We start from the raw sequence: 19,956 nt of genomic DNA, 5'->3' as shown, positions 1-19,956 counted from the left end.
TCCCCGAAACCCACATTCCCGAAGAGACATTTCCCCGAATGCCACATCTCCGAAAAGACACTTTCCCGAAATGTCATTTACCCGAAAATCATTTCCCCGGACAATCCATTTCCCCGAACGGCCTCATCCCCGAATGGCGATTTCCCCTAAAAACCATTTTCCCGAATGGCCACTTCCCCTAATTTTCCATATCCCTGAAAATCATTTTCCCGAATGACCATATCCCCGAACGGCCATTTCCCCGAACGGGTATACCCGCCTACCAGGTTCTAGGAAGTAGCGATCAATAAATTATCATGTCCACAATTGAACGTTCAAAAAATTCCGAGCTTCACTTGAATTTTGAATATTCAAATTGATGTAAGTTCGACAACTGACTAAAGGGATTTCAGGTCAGAACGTGTTTGACACACGTTCAGGCCCGACTACTGCACAAATATGTAATTGTTACTCGGGACCTTGGCAACCAAAATCAACCAAACTTTGGGACAATGCACAGAATGGTCAACCAAACAAAACGTGTTTGGCTCTATTTTTCGTTTGTTCAAGGCCAAACATTAAAACGCGTTTTTCTCGGAACGTAAAAAAGCGACAAACGACAAGATAACACAACAACGTCGATTTGATACATTGATCATTTCGCAAAAAATGCATTTAGTTGAAAATCAAAATACAGTCCAGACTCGATTATCCGAAGGCCTTGTCAAAAGTTCACTTCGGATAATCGAATTAAAAGAATTTTTTTAGTCGTCTTTTTTTTGGCTGTCGAGCTTAAGTAAAGCCCCTAAACTACTTTAAAGTGATTTAGTAATTTTAAACCTAAAATGGCGGTGATGAAATATTCAAAATTGCATTTTGTAATTCAATAATCAACTATTTAGATTTGATTAACAAGGTTGGTCGCAGAATTCGAATTGGACGTAATTTTTTTTTTTTTAAACAATTGTTCATAGCCTTCATCCAGCCAAAATTGATAATGACAAATCAGTTCAGTTAAACAAAATCTAGAACAAACTGAATCCTGCGCATCGAGTCATCGCATAAAGCTATCGTTGCTGTTCAATCCTTACCACGTAGATACCGTTTTGGAAAATTGTCCTTTGCTGAAAATTGCCGCTACAAAAAAAAAATCTTTTATTTTATGGATTTACCCCGCACTCTTGAAGCGTCCGTGTGGTTTATGGATGGCCTTCTACGGTTATTTGTTTTTTTTTTTAATCTTAAAAAACACGCAGGAGAATTTAATATTAACATCATACTTTTATTAAAAAAATCCTTAAATAACAATTTAGTTTATATCAAGGTTATTCGGGAAAATTGATTTTTCGGTGATGTAACCATTCGGGTATATGTAAATTCGGGAAAACGACAGTTCGGTAAAATGGCCATTCAGGTAAATGACATTCGGGGATATGGAATTTTCGGGAAAATGATTTTCGGGGAAATGGCACTTTTGGGGAAATGAATTTCGGGGATGTGGAATTTTCGGGGAAATGACGCCACGGGACATAAGATTGTATGAATTTTGTTCAAAACCTTTGTTTTCTTATAACATGTTTGATGCTAGATAGGAGTGAGGATGCATCAACAACATAGGTGGATTATGTTAGTTTTTGAATACATTAGTGGGATCTGGATAAATCAATTTAACTTTAAGTACCGTAAACCGGGGTGACTTTGATAGTTTTGAAAAATGAAGAGTACAAATTAAATACGTTCTGAATGGTTGGGAACCATATTGACCGTGTTAGAGAAATTTTCAAAGTACTTCGAAAAGGAGTTTGCATAAAATTTTGAAAAAGTTATTAATTATAACTAGGAAAATGTTGATGAATGGCATAATTGTGATATTTTCAAAGTGTCATGATTTTCTTAATGTAAATGATTTCAAATCGGAAAACGGAATTTATTTTCGGATTCGTTGGACTATTTTTACTAAGAGAAGATATTTGAAAAATAATTTTAAAAAAATCTCCAAATGTATAGGCATTTTGAGTAGAACAAATTTCATATAAAACTTTTGATTCGTTTTTCGAATGCATTTAAAAAAAGAATATGTATTGATAATTTTATGTACAAAACTAATTTTAATAAATTTTACCTCAAATTTAAATGTATTTTGTTAAAAAGCTTAGAAACTTATTTAATAAGGATAAACATAGATTTTTTGTCTTTAAACTATATCTTCAACCTTATTCATGGTACATTTGACGTAAATTAAAATTTGAACATCTTAAATCTGTTTTTAACAGGAAAAACTATGACTATCAAAGTCACCCCGGAATTCAACATATAACATTTAACGCAACTTTTTTTTCAACACTTTTGTAAAAACTTTTTTTCAAAAATAGTGCATGGACCTTGTGTGGCCTACCCCAGTACATGTTTTAAAAATAATAATCTTGGTTCAAACCTTACCAGTTGGCAAATATTCCAAAAATAAATTGAAATCCTATCAATGTACCCCGGTACTATGATCTCCATAGAAATGTGTTGGCAGTTCATTTTGCTTGAGACGCATAGTGCTTCAAATTCAATTAATGTACTGAAATTTGTTTTTTTTTTATCTAAACAGCAAATCTACGAATCCTGTTAATGGATATTTAACATTTTTGTACAGGTTACATTTTTTTTTGAAAATCATAAAACAATATTTTAAATATATAACTTTTTTTCGAACTGCTTGAGACCTTCTAAAACCCAACCTTTCTTATAAACAAGACAACAAAAACTTGTGTCCAATATCTTTCTAAAATGTGCCACAATGTGCTACATAAAGTGCATGTTGGCAGCGGTTAGCACAAACCCAATGGCATGTCTCAGCCGATCAACCAACCAACCAACGAGCAAGTAAGAGGAGAGCCCAAATCGTTGCACTTGGTCACGATCACGATCGCGATCATTCGTCTAGAGCTGCTGCTGCCGTCGAACTTGATTTCGGTCACCACATGTGTAAGTGTAGTTTGCTTCACTTTTTCTTTATTATTTTGCATGCCAAGGCAGCTCACGCTGCCCAAGTCCCGCCTTGTGGGTCACAAGTTCAATTAACTTTCCTTTCTCCCATCCATCTGGGGTCCAGAACTAGGCGAGATTGTACGGCGATGATTTGCCAACGGTTGACCTCTGGGCGGATCGAGATAATAACGACGCACACCCTGAAAATAAAGACGTTTCGCTGATTTTAAAGGGAAACCCACGCTTTTTGGCGAAAACGAAACTCGCATATTTAACCCACAGATTTGTCAGGTTTAAGTAACATCTTTGCAAATCGGCTCGTAAATTCGCAAGCAATCAATAAAAATTTACGACCGTTTCGACAATCCAGAGTCGTTAACTACGCGAATTCTACTTCGCATATTGATTCCTTATTGTTCCAACATGCGAAACTGGTTTCATCCATTATGATGGTACATTAAGTCCAATCAAATTAAAGCTTTTTATGCCGTTTTCCGCAATTCTAGTCAACTCGTTAATGAATGGACGGTGTTTGCTCGTCCACTCTATTACTACATACTACTAAAAGCCACTATGGTATTTGCTTTTTCCCCTCGTACGTATATGATTAATGACGTCCGAAGATTTCCATCACAAACCTTGCCATTCAGTTATCGTACGATCTACGAAAAACATACAAAAGCCTAGTTTCACCAAGTGCCCAGACCTTTGAACTGGTCCGGTTGCCCCTTTGGGCAAGGACATTCCCCGGCCGACTTTCGGCACCTCATTACAAACCATGCGCATAAATCTTAGCTTGAATCTTGGCCCAAAATCTCAGTCTGATGAATCTTGTCTTCTTTTCTCTCTGTTTCATGTTTCGCGCAGAACGGCTGATGAGTCACGTGGAGAAGCAGCGGTACGACGGATGGTACAACAATCTGGCCCACCCGGACTGGGGTGCCGTTGGTAAGTCACTTTTGAACAAAATAAACAGTTTTTTTAGAGCAAATATGAAGGTTTAAAATGTTCAAAACCAAGAATGTGTTCGTGATTCAATCTTTCCACAGCCGTCTTTCTAAGAGAGAATCTTTTGGCAATTTTAAAAATCCATCAGCTAAATTAAAACAGTCTCTACAGCTGCATCAGATTGTTTGCCTTGAGAATAATTTTTTACTCTTATGAAATACTAAACTTCCAGCATCCGTTTGCTTGCTTTGAGAATAAAACTATAATCCTTAAACACATTATGCCATTGGTCGCAACGCTTGCTTAGAGCATATCCTAGACCTTTTTTCTTCCCAAAAACCGTCCAACTCCAAGCGAAACTTACTCGGGGACACCTTGGAGATTTTCCCTTGTACCCTTGAAAAAAGTGGAGCATCAATACTTCCCGTCTTCCAAATCCCTTTTCTTGTCCCTGGTGCGCGGTGCATAGTTGAGGATCAGTTCAAGTGAAGTTGGTTTTATTCCCAATTATCAATGCCTAGGCAACCTGCTCTGGAAAATCACCACATCACATGGCGAAATCCAGTCTGCAATCCGATACAATCGGCGTCTCCTAGCGAGGCGATTTAAATGCTAAAACTGAACTTAAAAAAAACTTGGTTAAATATTACTTATTACAAGTTGAATTTTAAGGTTAAATATGGCTTCTTACCGATAATTTCGTCACCTCTTGAAATATGTGTCAAGTTGCACGTCATGCTATATGAACATTATTTCACAATATGCTGAAATTATAAATTAAATTCCGTTAAAAAAAATTTAAAAGTCACTAAAAAAAAGTCAACTTTAATTAAATTTTCACAGATCTGTAATCGAGACAGCGGAAATGAACAAAAACGGGTATAATTTTCTTTTTTTTGCCCAAAAACTGTCTGCTTCATGATAATGACACCTCTGACTGCTTTCAGCATCAAAAATCAAATAAAAACTTGCCACTGCAAACCACTCCCCAATCGCCACAACCGGGTAAAAGTCAAAATTCGAGTGACGACAAAAAAGAGGTCCTTAGCTTAATGACTAATAATACGATTCTTGTGCAGCGGCCGCCTCAATAGCACAGAGTACGGATAGACCCCGCGGCTGAAGTGCACACCGCTCAGAGCAGCAGAGGCCAACTTTAATAAGCTATCAATTATAGAGCTGTGAAGTGCTGAGGCGGTCCTCGAGGGGCCACTTTTGATATGCACAGAACTGAGATATCACTCTCATGGGAAAGCATTTTTTGGCAGTGAAAATGAAAAGATTGATAGAAGATCAGGAAAAAAGCAGAATAATGTTGGCTTAGTTATTATTAGCACAAAACAATTTATTGTAATAAATCTTCTTTTTTTTTCGAAATGTGCACACCAAGGTCAGTTTCTAAATATTGGTATTCCATAACAGTTAACCCAAAAAGAGCAACAAAAAAAAAAAACAGTGAATCACCAACGAACACCAAATTAGTTACTCACGACGGTATGTCAGTCAAATTCATACGTTTGTTTTTGAACTTCAAACCCAAAACCACCATACATCCTTCAAACTAAACAACCAACCATCATCTTCCACTGAACTGCCAAAAACAAAACGTGAGGGTAAAGCGCGTGAACCTAATTAACACCCGAGGAATGCAGATACCGGCATCTTTAGTTGAGAGCCGAAGTTTGCTGAAACTTTGTTTACCATTTACAAATCAAGCACAAGCTGTGATTGCATTTTGAGATTTAGCACACATGATTATTTAATTTCAAGCCTTATCAGCCTCTCAATCTTTATAATTTGTTTTAAAGAGGTTGCGAAGTTGCAACTGCAGTTACTGCACGGATCTTGGTTAGTTTTCAAATTAAGGAGTTTTTAAAATGTAATGTTAACTAATATTGTGTTTTGGGCAGATGCGCCACACTTTGTAAATGGGCCATTCTTTGCCAACTCATATGAAATCAAAAAAGGTTACTCCGCCCCCTCTTTATTTTGGCTTGAACCTTTGTCCTAAGAGGTAATTTTAGTCCATGATCATGAATCCGAGGTCCATATTAAGATATCTTTTGATGCTGAGCAGTACCCCTTTAATTTTTAAACATACAAATAAAGAAGTATTTTACAATTATTAATGTAAAATTTTTCGCCTGATTTGATGGCATACTGAACATTTTTATTGATAAAAATATAAAAATAGTTTTAAACCTCTGCTTTTTCTGTTTTTCATTAGGCGTCATGACCCAATGTAAATTTTCAAACTACTAGCATTTAAGACAGATTTCATCAAACTTTATTAAGGTTCGTGAAAATTTTGATACCTAAACTAGGTATTAAATAACATTTTCACATTTCTGTTCAACTGTTAAAAAGTATAAGGATCCATCAACAAATCGTGAACAGGTTATAACTTGTTATTTTCACAGTCTCTAAAGTTAACCGAGACAAGGGTGTGCCTTTTCTGGCTTTAATTGCAATGAGATTTTCCTATATTTGGTAGGTGAATGTGCCTATGCATATGGACCACTTCCCGTCATTTGCCGCTAATGAGAGTACCACCAATCGATTCCTCGTAATTTTTTACATTAAAAATGATACTTTCGATAGGCAGAAACTGACGGCATCAAAAGATCCGTTTTTTCACCCGTTTTTGCCCACTGTGCTATGGGTAAGCTTTTTGTGCGTAAATTTGTTGTTGAAAAAGTTTGAAGACTGCAATTTTTTAGACAAAAATCATTTTTTGGCATTTTTAGTACCGTCATCAGCGGTGACATTGAATCTGGGGGGTTAGATTGGGTCAAACAAAAATGGTGAGTTTGTGGCGTGAACAGAAAATACAGATGTCTAAGTTCTTGGAATAAATAAATAAACAATATTCATCCAAAAAAACATCAAAGTTTTTCACAAATTACCTTAAGTATGACTTTTTTATGACCAGTAATAATTGAAACTTTGAACTTCTTGTCAAAAATACACATTTTATCAATCTTTTTTGGATTATCATGGTAAGTGTTTCATTTTGATTATAAAAACAACCCTCTAAACTAAAATAGGCAAAATCATTGTTTTTGCAATTCCGTCGTGAAACTACTTACTTTTGCCTTCCTCACTGAGGTAATGCTATAATCCTGCTCGAAACATGAACTTTTGAAATACAGCTCGTAGACCTATATTCATGTATACCTATCGACTCAGAATCGAAAACTGAACAAATGTCTGTGTGTGTATGTGTGTGTGTGTATGTGTGTGCGTGTGTGTGTATGTATGTATGTGTTCAAAATTCTTGCCAAGTTTTCTCAGCACTGGCTGGACCGATTTTGATCAAACCGGTTGCATTCGACTTGGTTTAGGGTCCCATACATCGCTATTGAATTGTTTGAAGTTTCGATAAGTAGTTCAAAAGTTACATATAAAAATGTGTTTTCACATTTATTTTATATCTCACTTATATGCATGAAAACTTTGTCCGGATCCATCATCCAACCCATCGTTGGTTAGGTAATCAAAAGACCTTTCCAACGAGTCCAAAACATTGAAGATCTGGCAACCCTGTCTCGAGTTACGACCACTTAAGTGATATTTATGTACTTTTTTGAAGCCGAATCTCACTTAAATGTATGTAAACGAAGTCCGGATCCACCATTCGACCTATCGTTGGTTAGGTAATCGAGAGACCTTTCCAACGAGTTCAAAACATTGAAGATCTGGCAACCCTGTCTCGAGATATGGCCACTTAAGTAATATTTATGTACTTTTTGGAAGCCGGATCTCACTTAAATGTATGTAAACTATGTCCGGATCCACCATCCGACCCATCGTTGGTTAGGTAATCGAAAGACCTTTCCAACGAGTCCAAAACATTGAAGATCTGGCAACCCTGTCTCGAGATATGGCCACTTAAGTGATATTGATGCACTTTTTGGAAGCCGGATCTCACTTAAATGTATGTAAACTATGTCCGGATCCACCATCCGACCCATCGTTGGTTAGGTTATCGAAAAACCTTTCCAACGAGTCCAAAACATTGAAGATCTGGCAACCCTGTCTCGAGATATGGCCACTTAAGTAATATTTATGTACTTTTTGAAAGCCGGATCTCACTTTAATGTATGTAAACGAAGTCCGGATCCACCATCCGACCCATCGTTGGTTAGGTAATCGAAAATCCTTTCCAACGAGTCCAAAACATTGAAGATCTGGCAACCCTGTCTTTAGATATGTCCACTTAAGTGATATTGATGCACTTTTTTGAAGCCGGATCCCACTTAAATGTATGTAAACTATGTCCGGATCCACCATCCGACCCATCGTTGGTTAGGTAATCGAAAAACCTTTCCAACGAATCCAAAACACTGAAGATCTGGCAACCCTGTCTCGAGATATGGCCACTTAAGTAATATTTATGTACTTTTTGGAAGCCGGATCTCACTTAAATGTATGTAAACTATGTCCGGATCCAACATCCGACCCATCGTTGGTTAGGTAATCGAAAAACCTTTCCAACGAGTCCAAAACATTGAAGATCTGGCAACCTTGTCTCGAGTTATGATTACTTAAGTTATATGTGTGTACGTTTTTTTCTGGATTCAAAAAAAATAGCTGAAATATGTGTCCAAACCACTCATATTACCCATTGTTGGTAAAAAGTGAGGAAGGCATCAACCACATAGGTGGATTAAGTTAGTTTTTCCTGTCATTCTGAACGACGAAAAAGCCTACTTAAAAAAATAAAAATAAAAAAAACCTGAAAAAACAACAGAATCGAATAGCAACAATTTTCAAAATAAATGATGAAAAGTTCAATTTTTCAGCACTGAAATGGACGCTGAATAGTTGAACTTTTTAGCACTTGTTTCGAAAAGTAATGCTTTTTAACATTTTTTTTAATTTAAACGGTTAATTGAGAAATTACATGAACATTTGACATGTAGTTCCACTTAAAGGGTGTTTTTCGGAATTGCAAAAAATGTTGTATGAAACTCGTTGCAAAACTTGATTTTTTCAGCACTCGCTTTATTTATCTAACTCGGCGAACCTCGTTGGATAAATGTACGACTCGTGCTGAAAAAAAAACTTCTTTTTGCAACTTGTTGCATAAACTACTATTGCCTAATTATAATATCCAAAGCGCACTCTTGCCCCGTACAGTGCGTACACTTGCCCAATTTGTGATTATTAAAGATTACACTGACCAAAAAAAATGATAAAAATGACTGCGCAGGCTCAACTCGAAAGAAAGCATGAAGTTTAAGGTCTCAAGAAACACGTGCACTTTGAATTTTTCAAAAATATTTTGACAGGGCCGAATGGTTTTCCTCTAAAGTTTGTATGGAGAATTTGAGCGGTTCGTCGCTGTTGTTGTCGTAACGTTTACACTCCCTTCTTATAACTCCTGTTGATAAATCCGATGTTCAGGTAAATTAAAAATAACACTAAGTATTTGGAATTTATTCTATAGGGATCCATCCATTAATCACGTAGACATTTTTTTTAAATCTCAGCTCCCTCTCCTTCTCGTGGTCAATTGTCCATAAAAAAAACTTTTTTGTATGGAGCGTGGACAATTGCCAACCCCGTACAATCGAACCATATATTCCGATGCCTCTGTGCTCTCTTGTACTTAGCTTACTGGTTTTCCTATCTAGTTAGCATAAGAGAGCACAGATGCATCGATTTGTTATTTGTTTATTTGTATCCATGGAAACACAGCAAACGTGCATCGATTGGTTTAAATGCAAAATGCTCTAAATATGAGTTATTTGCTAAAAGTAATTCATTGATTTAGCACGTAGTGTGCCATGAGAAAACAACACCAGGTGGCCCTTAGTATTGAAGGATGAACCAATCATGTTTAAAAACAGATGCAATACAGCCGCACTTCAAATTAGGCTTAAATTATTCTTAATATTGTATGCAAATGATGATTAATATCAACATTTTCAAATATTCAATATTCTTTCTTCACAAAAACTGGAATATCTCAGCTCAGAGTTGATGAAACTTCAAAGTTGCTTAGACGAAAATCTTCGGCGGAAAATTTCCTACAAGATGCATGTATTCTCACATATGAGGAAATTTTTGTGTTCAATACCGAGGGAAAAGATTGAAAAAAAGTAAAGCAAAAACTCGTATTTTTCGACATAAAAGCTACCGGGAAAGTGAAAACAAGGTTTTAAAAGGCCAAATCGATACATTAACTTGTTTATTGGACCACAGACCATCATTTAATGGCATAGGTTATTTGAAATTTTAAAATTTTCCATTTTTTCTAAGCAGATTTTGTGAAATTGTCGAAAAAACTGACTTTTTCAAAAAAATGCCCAGGGAACGTGGTAAACGATATTTCCGAAAGTTTTCATGTATGAGAGAGTTGTTTCTAACATGATTTTCTATCATTTGAGAACTGAGCACATTGAATTCCTCGACTTCGTGTTTTTTTGGGACACGCTACTGTTGCATACAACACAAAAATTGCATGCAATATGTGGGAAGATCCAACAACACTAATTCTCCATACAAACTTTGGAGAAAAACGATTCGGCGTTCTCTAAATATTTTTGAAAAATTCAAAATGCCCCTAAAACTTCATGCTTCCCCTCGAGTTGAGCCTGTGCAGAAATTTCGTTCGTCGGTGTTATGTCTATATCTAGACGCACAAACATTTTTTGAAAAAATCTGGTAATACGTTTAGAAGGCAATTGATATAGTTTTCTTTTGATAACAGGGTTGAATAATAAATCGCTCATTTTCAGCAGAAATCAGAACGATGTTTGTTGGGTGCGCACACTTGCCCTTGTCTACTCTAGATAATCCAATTAATTTGCTATATTTTTTATTTGTCTTAAAACATATTTTCCGCGGATTTGTTTTTTTTTTACAAAAGCAGTTGTTCTAGTTGTTTCTTCTGGGCCAGGGTATTTTTGAAAGAAATTTTAAAAATGATCTGTGAAGCCAGGTGTTTTCAAAATCCAAGGTAAAACTTTGTTACAAATCTCGATTAAATTTTCAAAAGGCCCTATCTGCATAGGAAACCCATGAGGGATAGGTTGTTTTGAAAATTTAATCTAGAAATCTTGTCAAGACACAGTTATTTCACAAGATGGTTACATAGTAGGTTATTGTTTACTTTTAATTTAGAATGGTTAATTATGTTGATTAACCAGCATAATACCACCATTTAAATTTATAATCAGTGAATCAATTCCACTGAGCTGCGTCACTTCACTTTACAATTTTTTCTACAGATTTTTAATTTTTATCAAACATGAAAAAAGTGTTTATTTGAATTTGAAATGTGATAAGCAATTTATTTTTGTTTGTTTTTCTATTTGTTTAGCAAAAAAAACAAAAAAATGCTTGTTTTCAAGATTTCCTAAGTTCTCAAAAAATATTTACATATTTAAAAGAGCATATAATTTCTTGCAAAAAAAGAACAAGTTTGAGAGTTGCCTCCAGGAGATTAATTTGTATAAAATATCAATCAACAAACGAGCCGTTCCGCTGAGTCACAGCCACATAAACGACCGACCTACCCCCCATAACTTGGCCAGAACACACCACGCGCACATGTCAATCTTGCTCAAAGAACCTGCCAAAGAGGCGAACTGCCATGTCATGTCGATATTGCAACGTGCCAGTTTGTGTGTGCTGGCGGCGACCAATTTGCCTTTGCAATTATTATTAAGCTCGCATAATTTGTGTTCTCGTGTGAGGGCAGTCTAAACTTATGACTTATCTCTGACTAAAGCTATGCTAAATTAATTTACACGCCGGGGAGACAACATAAACTGTGGCGTTATGCACTAATGGATGAATTTTTCGAGGGAGGGAGTGGGAGGTTGAAGGGTTAAAAACTATAATTACAATTTATGAGCTCGTCAGTGGCATTGGAGCTGGCTTCCGTTGAATTAATTACCATTTAACTTTCATGTTCAACGCGTGTTGACAGCTTGGATTAGCTTTGGCTTCTCATGCTGATTTTTAACGTAATAATAATTCTCATCTCTTCTCTTTTTCCCACCAACAGACAATCACCTCACGAGGAAAGCGCCGCCCGCCTACTCGGATGGCGTTTACGTCCTCGCCGGATCGAATCGTCCCTCGCCACGAGTCCTGAGTCGGTTGTTTATGCGTGGCAAGGACGGCCTGCCCTCGAAGCAGAACCGCACTGCCCTGTTGGCCTTTTTTGGCCAGGTCGTAACGAATGAGGTCGTGATGGCGTCCGAGTCGGGTTGCCCAATCGAGATGCACCGGATCGAGATTGAAAAGTGCGACGAAATGTACGACCGGGAGTGCCGCGGGGATCGGTACATTCCGTTTCACCGGGCGGCCTACGATCGGAACACCGGCCAAAGTCCGAACGCGCCCCGTGAGCAGCTGAACCAGATGACGGCGTGGATCGATGGGAGCTTTATCTACAGCACGTCGGAGGCGTGGTTGAACGCGATGCGATCCTTCCAGGATGGGTTGCTGTTGACGAATGATAAGGGAACGATGCCGGTGAAAAACACGATGCGGGTGCCGCTGTTTAACAATCCGGTGCCACACGTGATGCGGATGTTGAATCCAGAGCGATTGTACCGTAAGTGTCAAAAATTACTCAGTATTAAATCTTAGTTTTAATTATATTCGGGAAATGCTATGATTTGGCTTTAAAATTGTTTTTTAGCAGTTTAAGTTAGGGGGTTTCTTTACGAATTAAAACACACCATTCGTCTCCATCAAAATTCTCTAAACAGTTGTGTACTCAGATCCGAGAAAAACACGTTTTAATGTTTGACCTTGAATAAACAAAACTTAGAGCACGCAATGTAAATAATAACAAACACGTTTTCTATGACTGTCAGTTATGTGCATTGTCCCGAAATAAAGTTGAATTTGGTTGCTGGAGTACCGAGTTATAATAATTTTTACAGTAGTCGGACATGTACGTGTGTCAAACGCGTTCTGACTATACAGTCATGCCTCGGTTTTGCACGCCTCGGTTTTGCACTGCCCCGGTTTTGCACCGTTCAGCTGCCTCGGCCCAGTGCTTAACTGAAGCACAGAGCTTATGGGTTTTTGGCTATATGGGAGACATTGGCTTTAATCTTATGAAAAATCATGCAAACATCAAAAAATTATAGTGTTTTGGAATCATGATGATGTCAGTTATCCATTAAAATTTATTTCATGAAAATTTTCACAAAAATACGTATTTTTCCTGTATTTTGAAAATGCATTTTTTTTCTCTAAAGAATCCAAAAATATATTGTTATTGCAATATGGGTATCGAATGATCAGGTTTTTTCATACATTTCGGATGTAATAACAACATTTTTAGAAAATACTCCAAATTTTCACTAAACCACGTTTTTTCGAAAAAAATACTCAAAATTTCAATTTTTACAATATGGGTATCAAACGATCGGGATTTTTTCATACATTTCGAATGTAATAACAATTTTTTTTTGAAAATACTCAAAATTTTCACAAAACTACGTATTTCGAAAAAAATACTCAAAATTTCCGTTTTTACAATGTGGGTATCAAACGATCGGGATTTTTTCAAACATTTCGAATGTAAAAACAATATTCTTTGAAAATACTCCAAATTTTCACAAAACTACGTATTTCCGAAAAAATACTCAAAATTTCCGTTTTTAAAATGTATCAAATGATCGGGATTTTCACTATGTTTGCATGATTTTTCGTACGATTAAAGCCAATGTTTCCCATATAGCCAAAATCCCATAAGCTCTGTGCCTCGGTTATGCACGCCTCGGTTTTGCATCCCCCATATGCGGTGCTAAACCGAGGCACGACTGTAATCCCTTTGGACAGTGTCGTTGTCGCGGTTGTCGCACTTGCAGCAAGTTTCAGGGTGTGTCAATATAGCACGATCAGATCGAAACTTCTTTCATATGAAGAGTGACAACAATGCATGAATTTTTTCCGGCTATATTGAATATGGCAGGATTGAAGTCGAATTTTAAACACTAATCGAATTGAATTGAATTAAAACGCCTACCACTATGCAACATGATCTACAACCACTTCTCTCTTTCCACAGTTTTGGGCGATCCTCGTACGAACCAAAACCCAGCGCTGCTCTCGTTCGCAATTCTCCTTCTCCGATGGCACAACGTGGTCGCCAAGCGGGTGCGCAAACAGCACCGCGACTGGACCGACGAGGAGATCTTCCAGCGATCGCGACGGGTCGTGATCGCCAGCCTGCAGAACATCATCTCGTACGAGTACCTGCCGGCGTTCATGGACGCGGAGCTGCCCCCGTACAGCGGGTACAAAGCGGACACCCACCCGGGCGTTAGTCACATGTTCCAGGCTGCGGCGTTCCGCTTCGGACACTCGCTCATTCCACCGGGGTTGTTCCGCCGAAACGGCGAGTGCGACTTCCGGCGAACCAACATGGACTACCCGGCGTTGCGACTGTGTTCTACGTGGTGGAATTCCAACGACGTGTTGGACGACACCCCGATTGAGGAGTTTATAATGGGGATGGCGTCGCAGATTGCCGAACGCGAGGATCCGCTGCTGTGTTCGGACGTTCGGGATAAGTTGTTTGGGCCGATGGAGTTTTCGCGGCGGGATCTGGGCGCGTTGAACATTATGCGGGGTCGGGACAATGGGCTGCCCGATTACAATACAGCTAGAGTGGCGTACAAACTACCAAAGAAGAAGACGTGGCGGGATATCAATCCGGAGGTGTTTGACCGACAGCCGGAACTGTTGGAGTGAGTTGGAGCGGTTGATCAGTTTTATGAAAGAATTCTAACATTTGTGAAATTACAGCTTGCTCATCAAAACCTACGACAATCGGTTGGACAATGTGGACGTTTACGTGGGCGGTATGCTGGAGTCAGACGGGAAACCCGGCGAGCTATTCACATCGGTCATCATTGATCAGTTTACCAGGATTCGGGATGCCGATCGATTTTGGTTCGAGAATGAGGATAACGGGTAAGACATTTAGTTGCAAATCTTCTAATTGAAATTTTACTTATTGTTTATTTTATTTTTGTAGAATTTTCACCAAGGAAGAGATCGCTGAGCTACGCAAGATTACTCTGTGGGACATCATAGTCAACAGCACGGACATTGATTCGGACGCAATTCAGAAGGATGTCTTCCACTGGACCGAGGGTGACCCATGCCCTCAGCCGGAACAACTGAACGCCACGCTTCTGGAACCCTGCAATTATCTGGAAGGATACGATTACTTCTCCGGATCTGAGCTGGCCTACATTTACTCGTGTGTTTTCCTTGGATTTGTACCGATCCTCTGCGCTGGAGCTGGTTATTGCGTGATCAAGCTGCAGAATAGTCGGAGAAGGAAGCTGAAGATCAAGCAGGAAGCGATGAAGTCCAACGGTACTAGCAAGGCATCGGTGGAGAAGATGATGGCAAGGGAGTGGCTCCACGCGAACCACAAGCGACTGGTGACCGTCAAGTTTGGACCGGAAGCGGCGATTCATACGGTTGATCGGAAGGGCGAAAAGCTGAGGTCGTTCAACTTGAAGAATGTGGACGTGGTGACCGTTGAACAGTCGGCGGAGAACTACAAAAAGAAGAAGCCTTACATTCTGCTGAGCGTGCCCAACGATCACGATCTTGTGCTGGAGCTGGAATCGAACTCTTCGCGTAGAAAGTTCGTGAAGAAGCTGGAGGATTTCCTGCTGCTTCACAAGAAGGACATGACCATTATTGAGGTGCAGCGTGATTTGATGCTAGCGAAGGCTGAAACACGCGAGCGCAGACAGAAGCGGCTGGAGCACTTCTTCCGTGAGGCTTACGCGTTGACCTTCGGGCTGCGACCGGGTGAACGTCGCCGAAGATCGGATGCATCCGTTGATGGGGAGGTCATGACCGTGATGCGAACCAGTTTGTCCAAGTCGGAGTTTGCCGCTGCGTTGGGTATGAAGCCGGACGATATGTTTGTCCGCAAGATGTTCAACATTGTGGACAAGGATCAGGACGGGCGGATTTCGTTCCAGGTAAGATCGTGATCAAAGTTAAGTTTGAGCGGTTGTCATGATTTTTTTAATTTCCAGGAATTCCTCGAAACTGTTGTATTGTTCTCGCGCGGTAAAACCGACGACAAGCTGCGGATTATCTTCGACATGTGCGATAACGATCGCAACGGCGTGATCGACAAGGGCGAACTGAGCGAGATGATGCGATCGTTGGTGGAGATTGCGCGCACGACTAGCGTCACGGACAACCAGGTGAAGGAACTGATCGACGGGATGTTCCAGGTGGGTGTGATCGAGACTTTGGCTTGTTTCAAGAACTTCGATTTGACCGTACTTTTCCACAGGACGTCGGTTTGGAGCACAAGAACCACCTCACCTATCAGGACTTCAAGCTGATGATGAAGGAGTACAAGGGTGACTTTGTGGCGATCGGTCTGGACTGCAAGGGTGCAAAGCAGAACTTCCTGGATACCTCGACGAACGTGGCCCGAATGACGTCGTTCCACATTGAGCCACCGTCGGATGCCCGTCGCAACTGGATGCAGGAAAAGTGGGACAGCTACACGACGTTCTTGGAGGAAAACCGACAGAACATCTTCTACCTGTTTCTGTTTTACGTGATCACGATCGTGCTGTTTGTGGAGAGATTCATTCGTAAGATCAGATCTTCAATACTCAGTAGGGTGTTTCAGCCGAAACAAAAAGTTCTCAGATCACGGCAAACCGAGGTTCCCCTTGTAGAGGATACCCATAGGGACTCTCATGCCAAATATTCCGTCTTTATTCCGAGTGAATCCATGTTGTCCCCTGACCTGTAGGATCGATTAAACAAAAAACGCAAAAATCCCATAGTAATTTCCATGTAAATTTCAACTCGCTGGGGACAGGCCAATTCTCAACCAAATGGGCTGATATTTGGCATGAGAGTCCCTATGGGTATCCTCTACAAGGGAAACCTCGGTTTGCCGTGATCTGAGAACTTTTTGTTTCGGCTGAAACACCCTAATACTCAGTTTCAAAACTAATGAATGTTGATTATTCCAGACTACTCGTTCATGGCCGAGCACACCGATTTGAGACACATCATGGGAGTTGGTATCGCTATAACTCGAGGATCAGCTGCCTCGCTGTCATTCTGCTACTCACTGCTGCTGCTTACCATGTCACGGTATTACCTTCTTGATCTTCACCTTTTCACAATCACAACTTAACCTCAATTCCAGCAACCTCATCACCAAGCTGAAAGAGTTCCCCATCCAGCAGTACATCCCGTTGGACTCCCACATCCAGTTCCACAAGATCGCTGCCTGCACGGCGTTGTTCTTCTCGCTGCTGCACACCGTTGGCCACATCGTCAACTTCTACCACGTGTCTACGCAGTCCATCGAAAACCTAAAGTGTCTCACCAAGGAGGTCCACTTCACCTCGGACTACCGTCCGGACATCACGTACTGGTTGTTCCAAACCGTTACAGGTTAGTCCGCTCTCACGAAGACTTGATCAACAAACCTACAACGACTTCCCCCTTCCAGGTGTCACCGGAGTCATCCTGTTCGTCATCATGTGCATCATCTTCGCGTTCGCCCACCCCACGATCCGCAAGAAGGCGTACAAGTTCTTCTGGAACGCGCACTCTCTGTACGTCCTGCTGTACGCGCTCTGTCTGATCCACGGCCTTGCCCGTCTGACCGGTGCCCCCCGTTTCTGGATCTTCTTCATCGGCCCCGGCATTATCTACACGCTGGACAAGATCGTCTCGTTGCGCACCAAGTACATGGCGCTGGACGTGATCGAGACGGATCTGCTGCCGTCGGACGTGATCAAGATAAAGTTCTACCGGCCGCCGAATCTAAAGTATCTGTCCGGCCAGTGGGTGCGGCTGTCTTGTACCGAGATCAAGCCCGAGGAAATGCACAGCTTCACGTTGACCTCGGCGCCGCACGAGAACTACCTGAGCTGCCACATTAAGGCACAGGGGCCATGGACCTGGAAGTTGCGCAACTACTTCGACCCGTGCAACTACAACCCGGACGATCAACCGAAGATCCGCATCGAGGGTCCGTTTGGCGGGGGCAACCAGGACTGGTACAAGTTTGAGGTGGCCGTTATGGTGGGCGGTGGCATCGGAGTTACGCCGTACGCGTCGATCCTGAACGATCTGGTGTTTGGAACCAGCACGAACCGGTACTCGGGGGTGGCCTGTAAGAAGGTGTACTTCCTGTGGATCTGTCCGTCACACAAGCACTTTGAGTGGTTCATCGATGTGCTGCGCGATGTGGAGAAGAAGGACGTCACCAACGTGCTGGAGATTCACATCTTCATCACGCAGTTCTTCCACAAGTTTGATCTGCGAACGACGATGTTGGTAAGTGACCGTAAATTTTTGTTTTTTTCAGCCTCATAAACCTCAGACTTTAGAGGATCTATTTTGTATGTTATACAAATGTGCGATTTTCTCCTATTTTCAGTACATTTGCGAAAATCACTTCCAGCGGCTATCGAAAACGTCCATGTTTACCGGCCTGAAGGCGGTGAATCACTTCGGCCGCCCGGATATGTCTAGTTTCCTTAAGTTTGTACAAAAGAAGCACTCCTATGTAAGTTTCTTTCAACTTTTATATATTTCCCGAAACTAATGTTCAATTCATTTTCCCAGGTATCAAAGATAGGCGTGTTCTCGTGCGGGCCACGACCGCTCACCAAGAGCGTCATGTCGGCGTGTGACGAGGTCAACAAGGGACGAAAGTTGCCATATTTTATTCATCATTTCGAAAACTTTGGCTAAGCGATTGCGGTACGGTGGTTCGTGTGCCTGTTTTTGCTCACTTAGGTTTCTATACCGTTACTCTGTGTACTAATATTTTTACCGTTAGTTTAGCCCAAGTGTAACAATCCGGTCCCCCTTCTAGGATAATTGCTTACCGTGTAGATTCGTAATTTTATATGTTTATTATGATTATTATTTTTGCAATCGTTAAGCTCAAAATATTGCAAATCGTGTCCAAGTCCAAGTGAGTGAAAGTATTATTTCAAGTGTCGCCGGAGTCACTTGAAGCGTGTTATTTTTCTGTGAAGTTTTCATCATCTGAATGTGAAGCCTAGCTACACAGTTTTCGTCGGAACCGAAACTGATACTTTTTATAAAATAAAAGTTAATAAAACTTCATCTGCCAGCACATCGAAATAATTGATAATGAAACGTGAGTGATATTACTATTAATTCATGTAAAAAACGAAGAAAAAAGGTCATCGTCTCACCGCCGAGCAAAATTCATTCACAAACGTCGATCTACAGAGTGTAAGGCATTACCAGCAAAAGCAAGAAAGCGCCGTATGTGCGCGAAACCCTTAGCTTGTATTCACCCTAAATGTAAACATAAACTGCCGGATTTCATTTTAAAAAAAGCAAGAATCGAATACACCAGTTGAAAAACGTAAATCTGTTTTGAAATTGAAAATTAAATGCTCTTTTCAGCTAGATTTTTTTTCTACGTCTTGATCTAAACATATTCTCAGTGCTATTTTTGTCTTCAGAAATGCTTCATTTGGTGTTCATTTTTGTGTAGAGTTGTAATCAAGGAACGCAGCGTTTGTAAGAATGTGTAAATAGTTTATGTAAGTCAAGTCGCCAATATTTATTACTCTAAATAAAATAAAGTAGCGAGAATACAGCAAAATGTCGTTTTGTTACGTAAACATTCCGAAACAAACCTTGGCTACAGATAGTGGTATTTCATAGAAAATTCGAAGAAATTGTTTTATGAATATGTCAAAATTGTCAAACTTTATAAATCCAACAAAACTTAGAGGGTAAAGAAGATATATAAACAATTGAAAATTGATTTTATGAAAACATCAATTTCGAGATCATCTTCATTCAAACTATATAGTAAAATGTGTTAAGACCAATCATCCAATCTTAACCATATTCCATTGCCATTTTTATTTGATTTTTAAAATGTTAATTGCAACTATTTTTAAAAAATCTTTAAATTAATGTTTAGTTTGAATATCAATTATTTAAAGTTACTTGTAACAAATGTTTGCCCATATTCTGTTTATTCGCTGCACACTAGGTTGACAATAA

The 19,956-nt window shown here is 39.8% G+C and overlaps 1 protein-coding gene across 2 annotated transcripts in view; it reads left to right on the top strand.

Moving 5' to 3' along the window:
- The window catches only part of LOC120422785 (dual oxidase), an 86,916-nt gene extending 67,378 nt beyond the window's left edge, over positions 1–19,538 (top strand). For both annotated transcript variants that reach the window (XM_039586324.2, XM_039586323.2), the window contains 12 exons: positions 3,823–3,903; positions 11,924–12,478; positions 13,949–14,630; positions 14,689–14,856; positions 14,921–15,890; positions 15,948–16,151; positions 16,214–16,523; positions 16,914–17,037; positions 17,093–17,343; positions 17,402–18,234; positions 18,338–18,466; positions 18,526–19,538. In XM_039586324.2, the coding sequence (XP_039442258.1) occupies positions 3,823–3,903; positions 11,924–12,478; positions 13,949–14,630; positions 14,689–14,856; positions 14,921–15,890; positions 15,948–16,151; positions 16,214–16,523; positions 16,914–17,037; positions 17,093–17,343; positions 17,402–18,234; positions 18,338–18,466; positions 18,526–18,654 (4,436 nt within the window). In that variant the 3' untranslated portion in view covers positions 18,655–19,538. The remainder of the gene's footprint in view (positions 1–3,822; positions 3,904–11,923; positions 12,479–13,948; positions 14,631–14,688; positions 14,857–14,920; positions 15,891–15,947; positions 16,152–16,213; positions 16,524–16,913; positions 17,038–17,092; positions 17,344–17,401; positions 18,235–18,337; positions 18,467–18,525) is intronic.
- Positions 19,539–19,956: the final 418 nt, after the last annotated feature.

The sequence above is a fragment of the Culex pipiens genome, chromosome 2 (assembly GCF_016801865.2).
Source record: "Culex pipiens pallens isolate TS chromosome 2, TS_CPP_V2, whole genome shotgun sequence".
In the NCBI taxonomy this organism is placed as follows: domain Eukaryota; kingdom Metazoa; phylum Arthropoda; class Insecta; order Diptera; family Culicidae; genus Culex; species Culex pipiens.
Note: the sequence above shows the minus strand (reverse complement) of the source record. Positions and strands in the feature narration are given on the sequence as shown.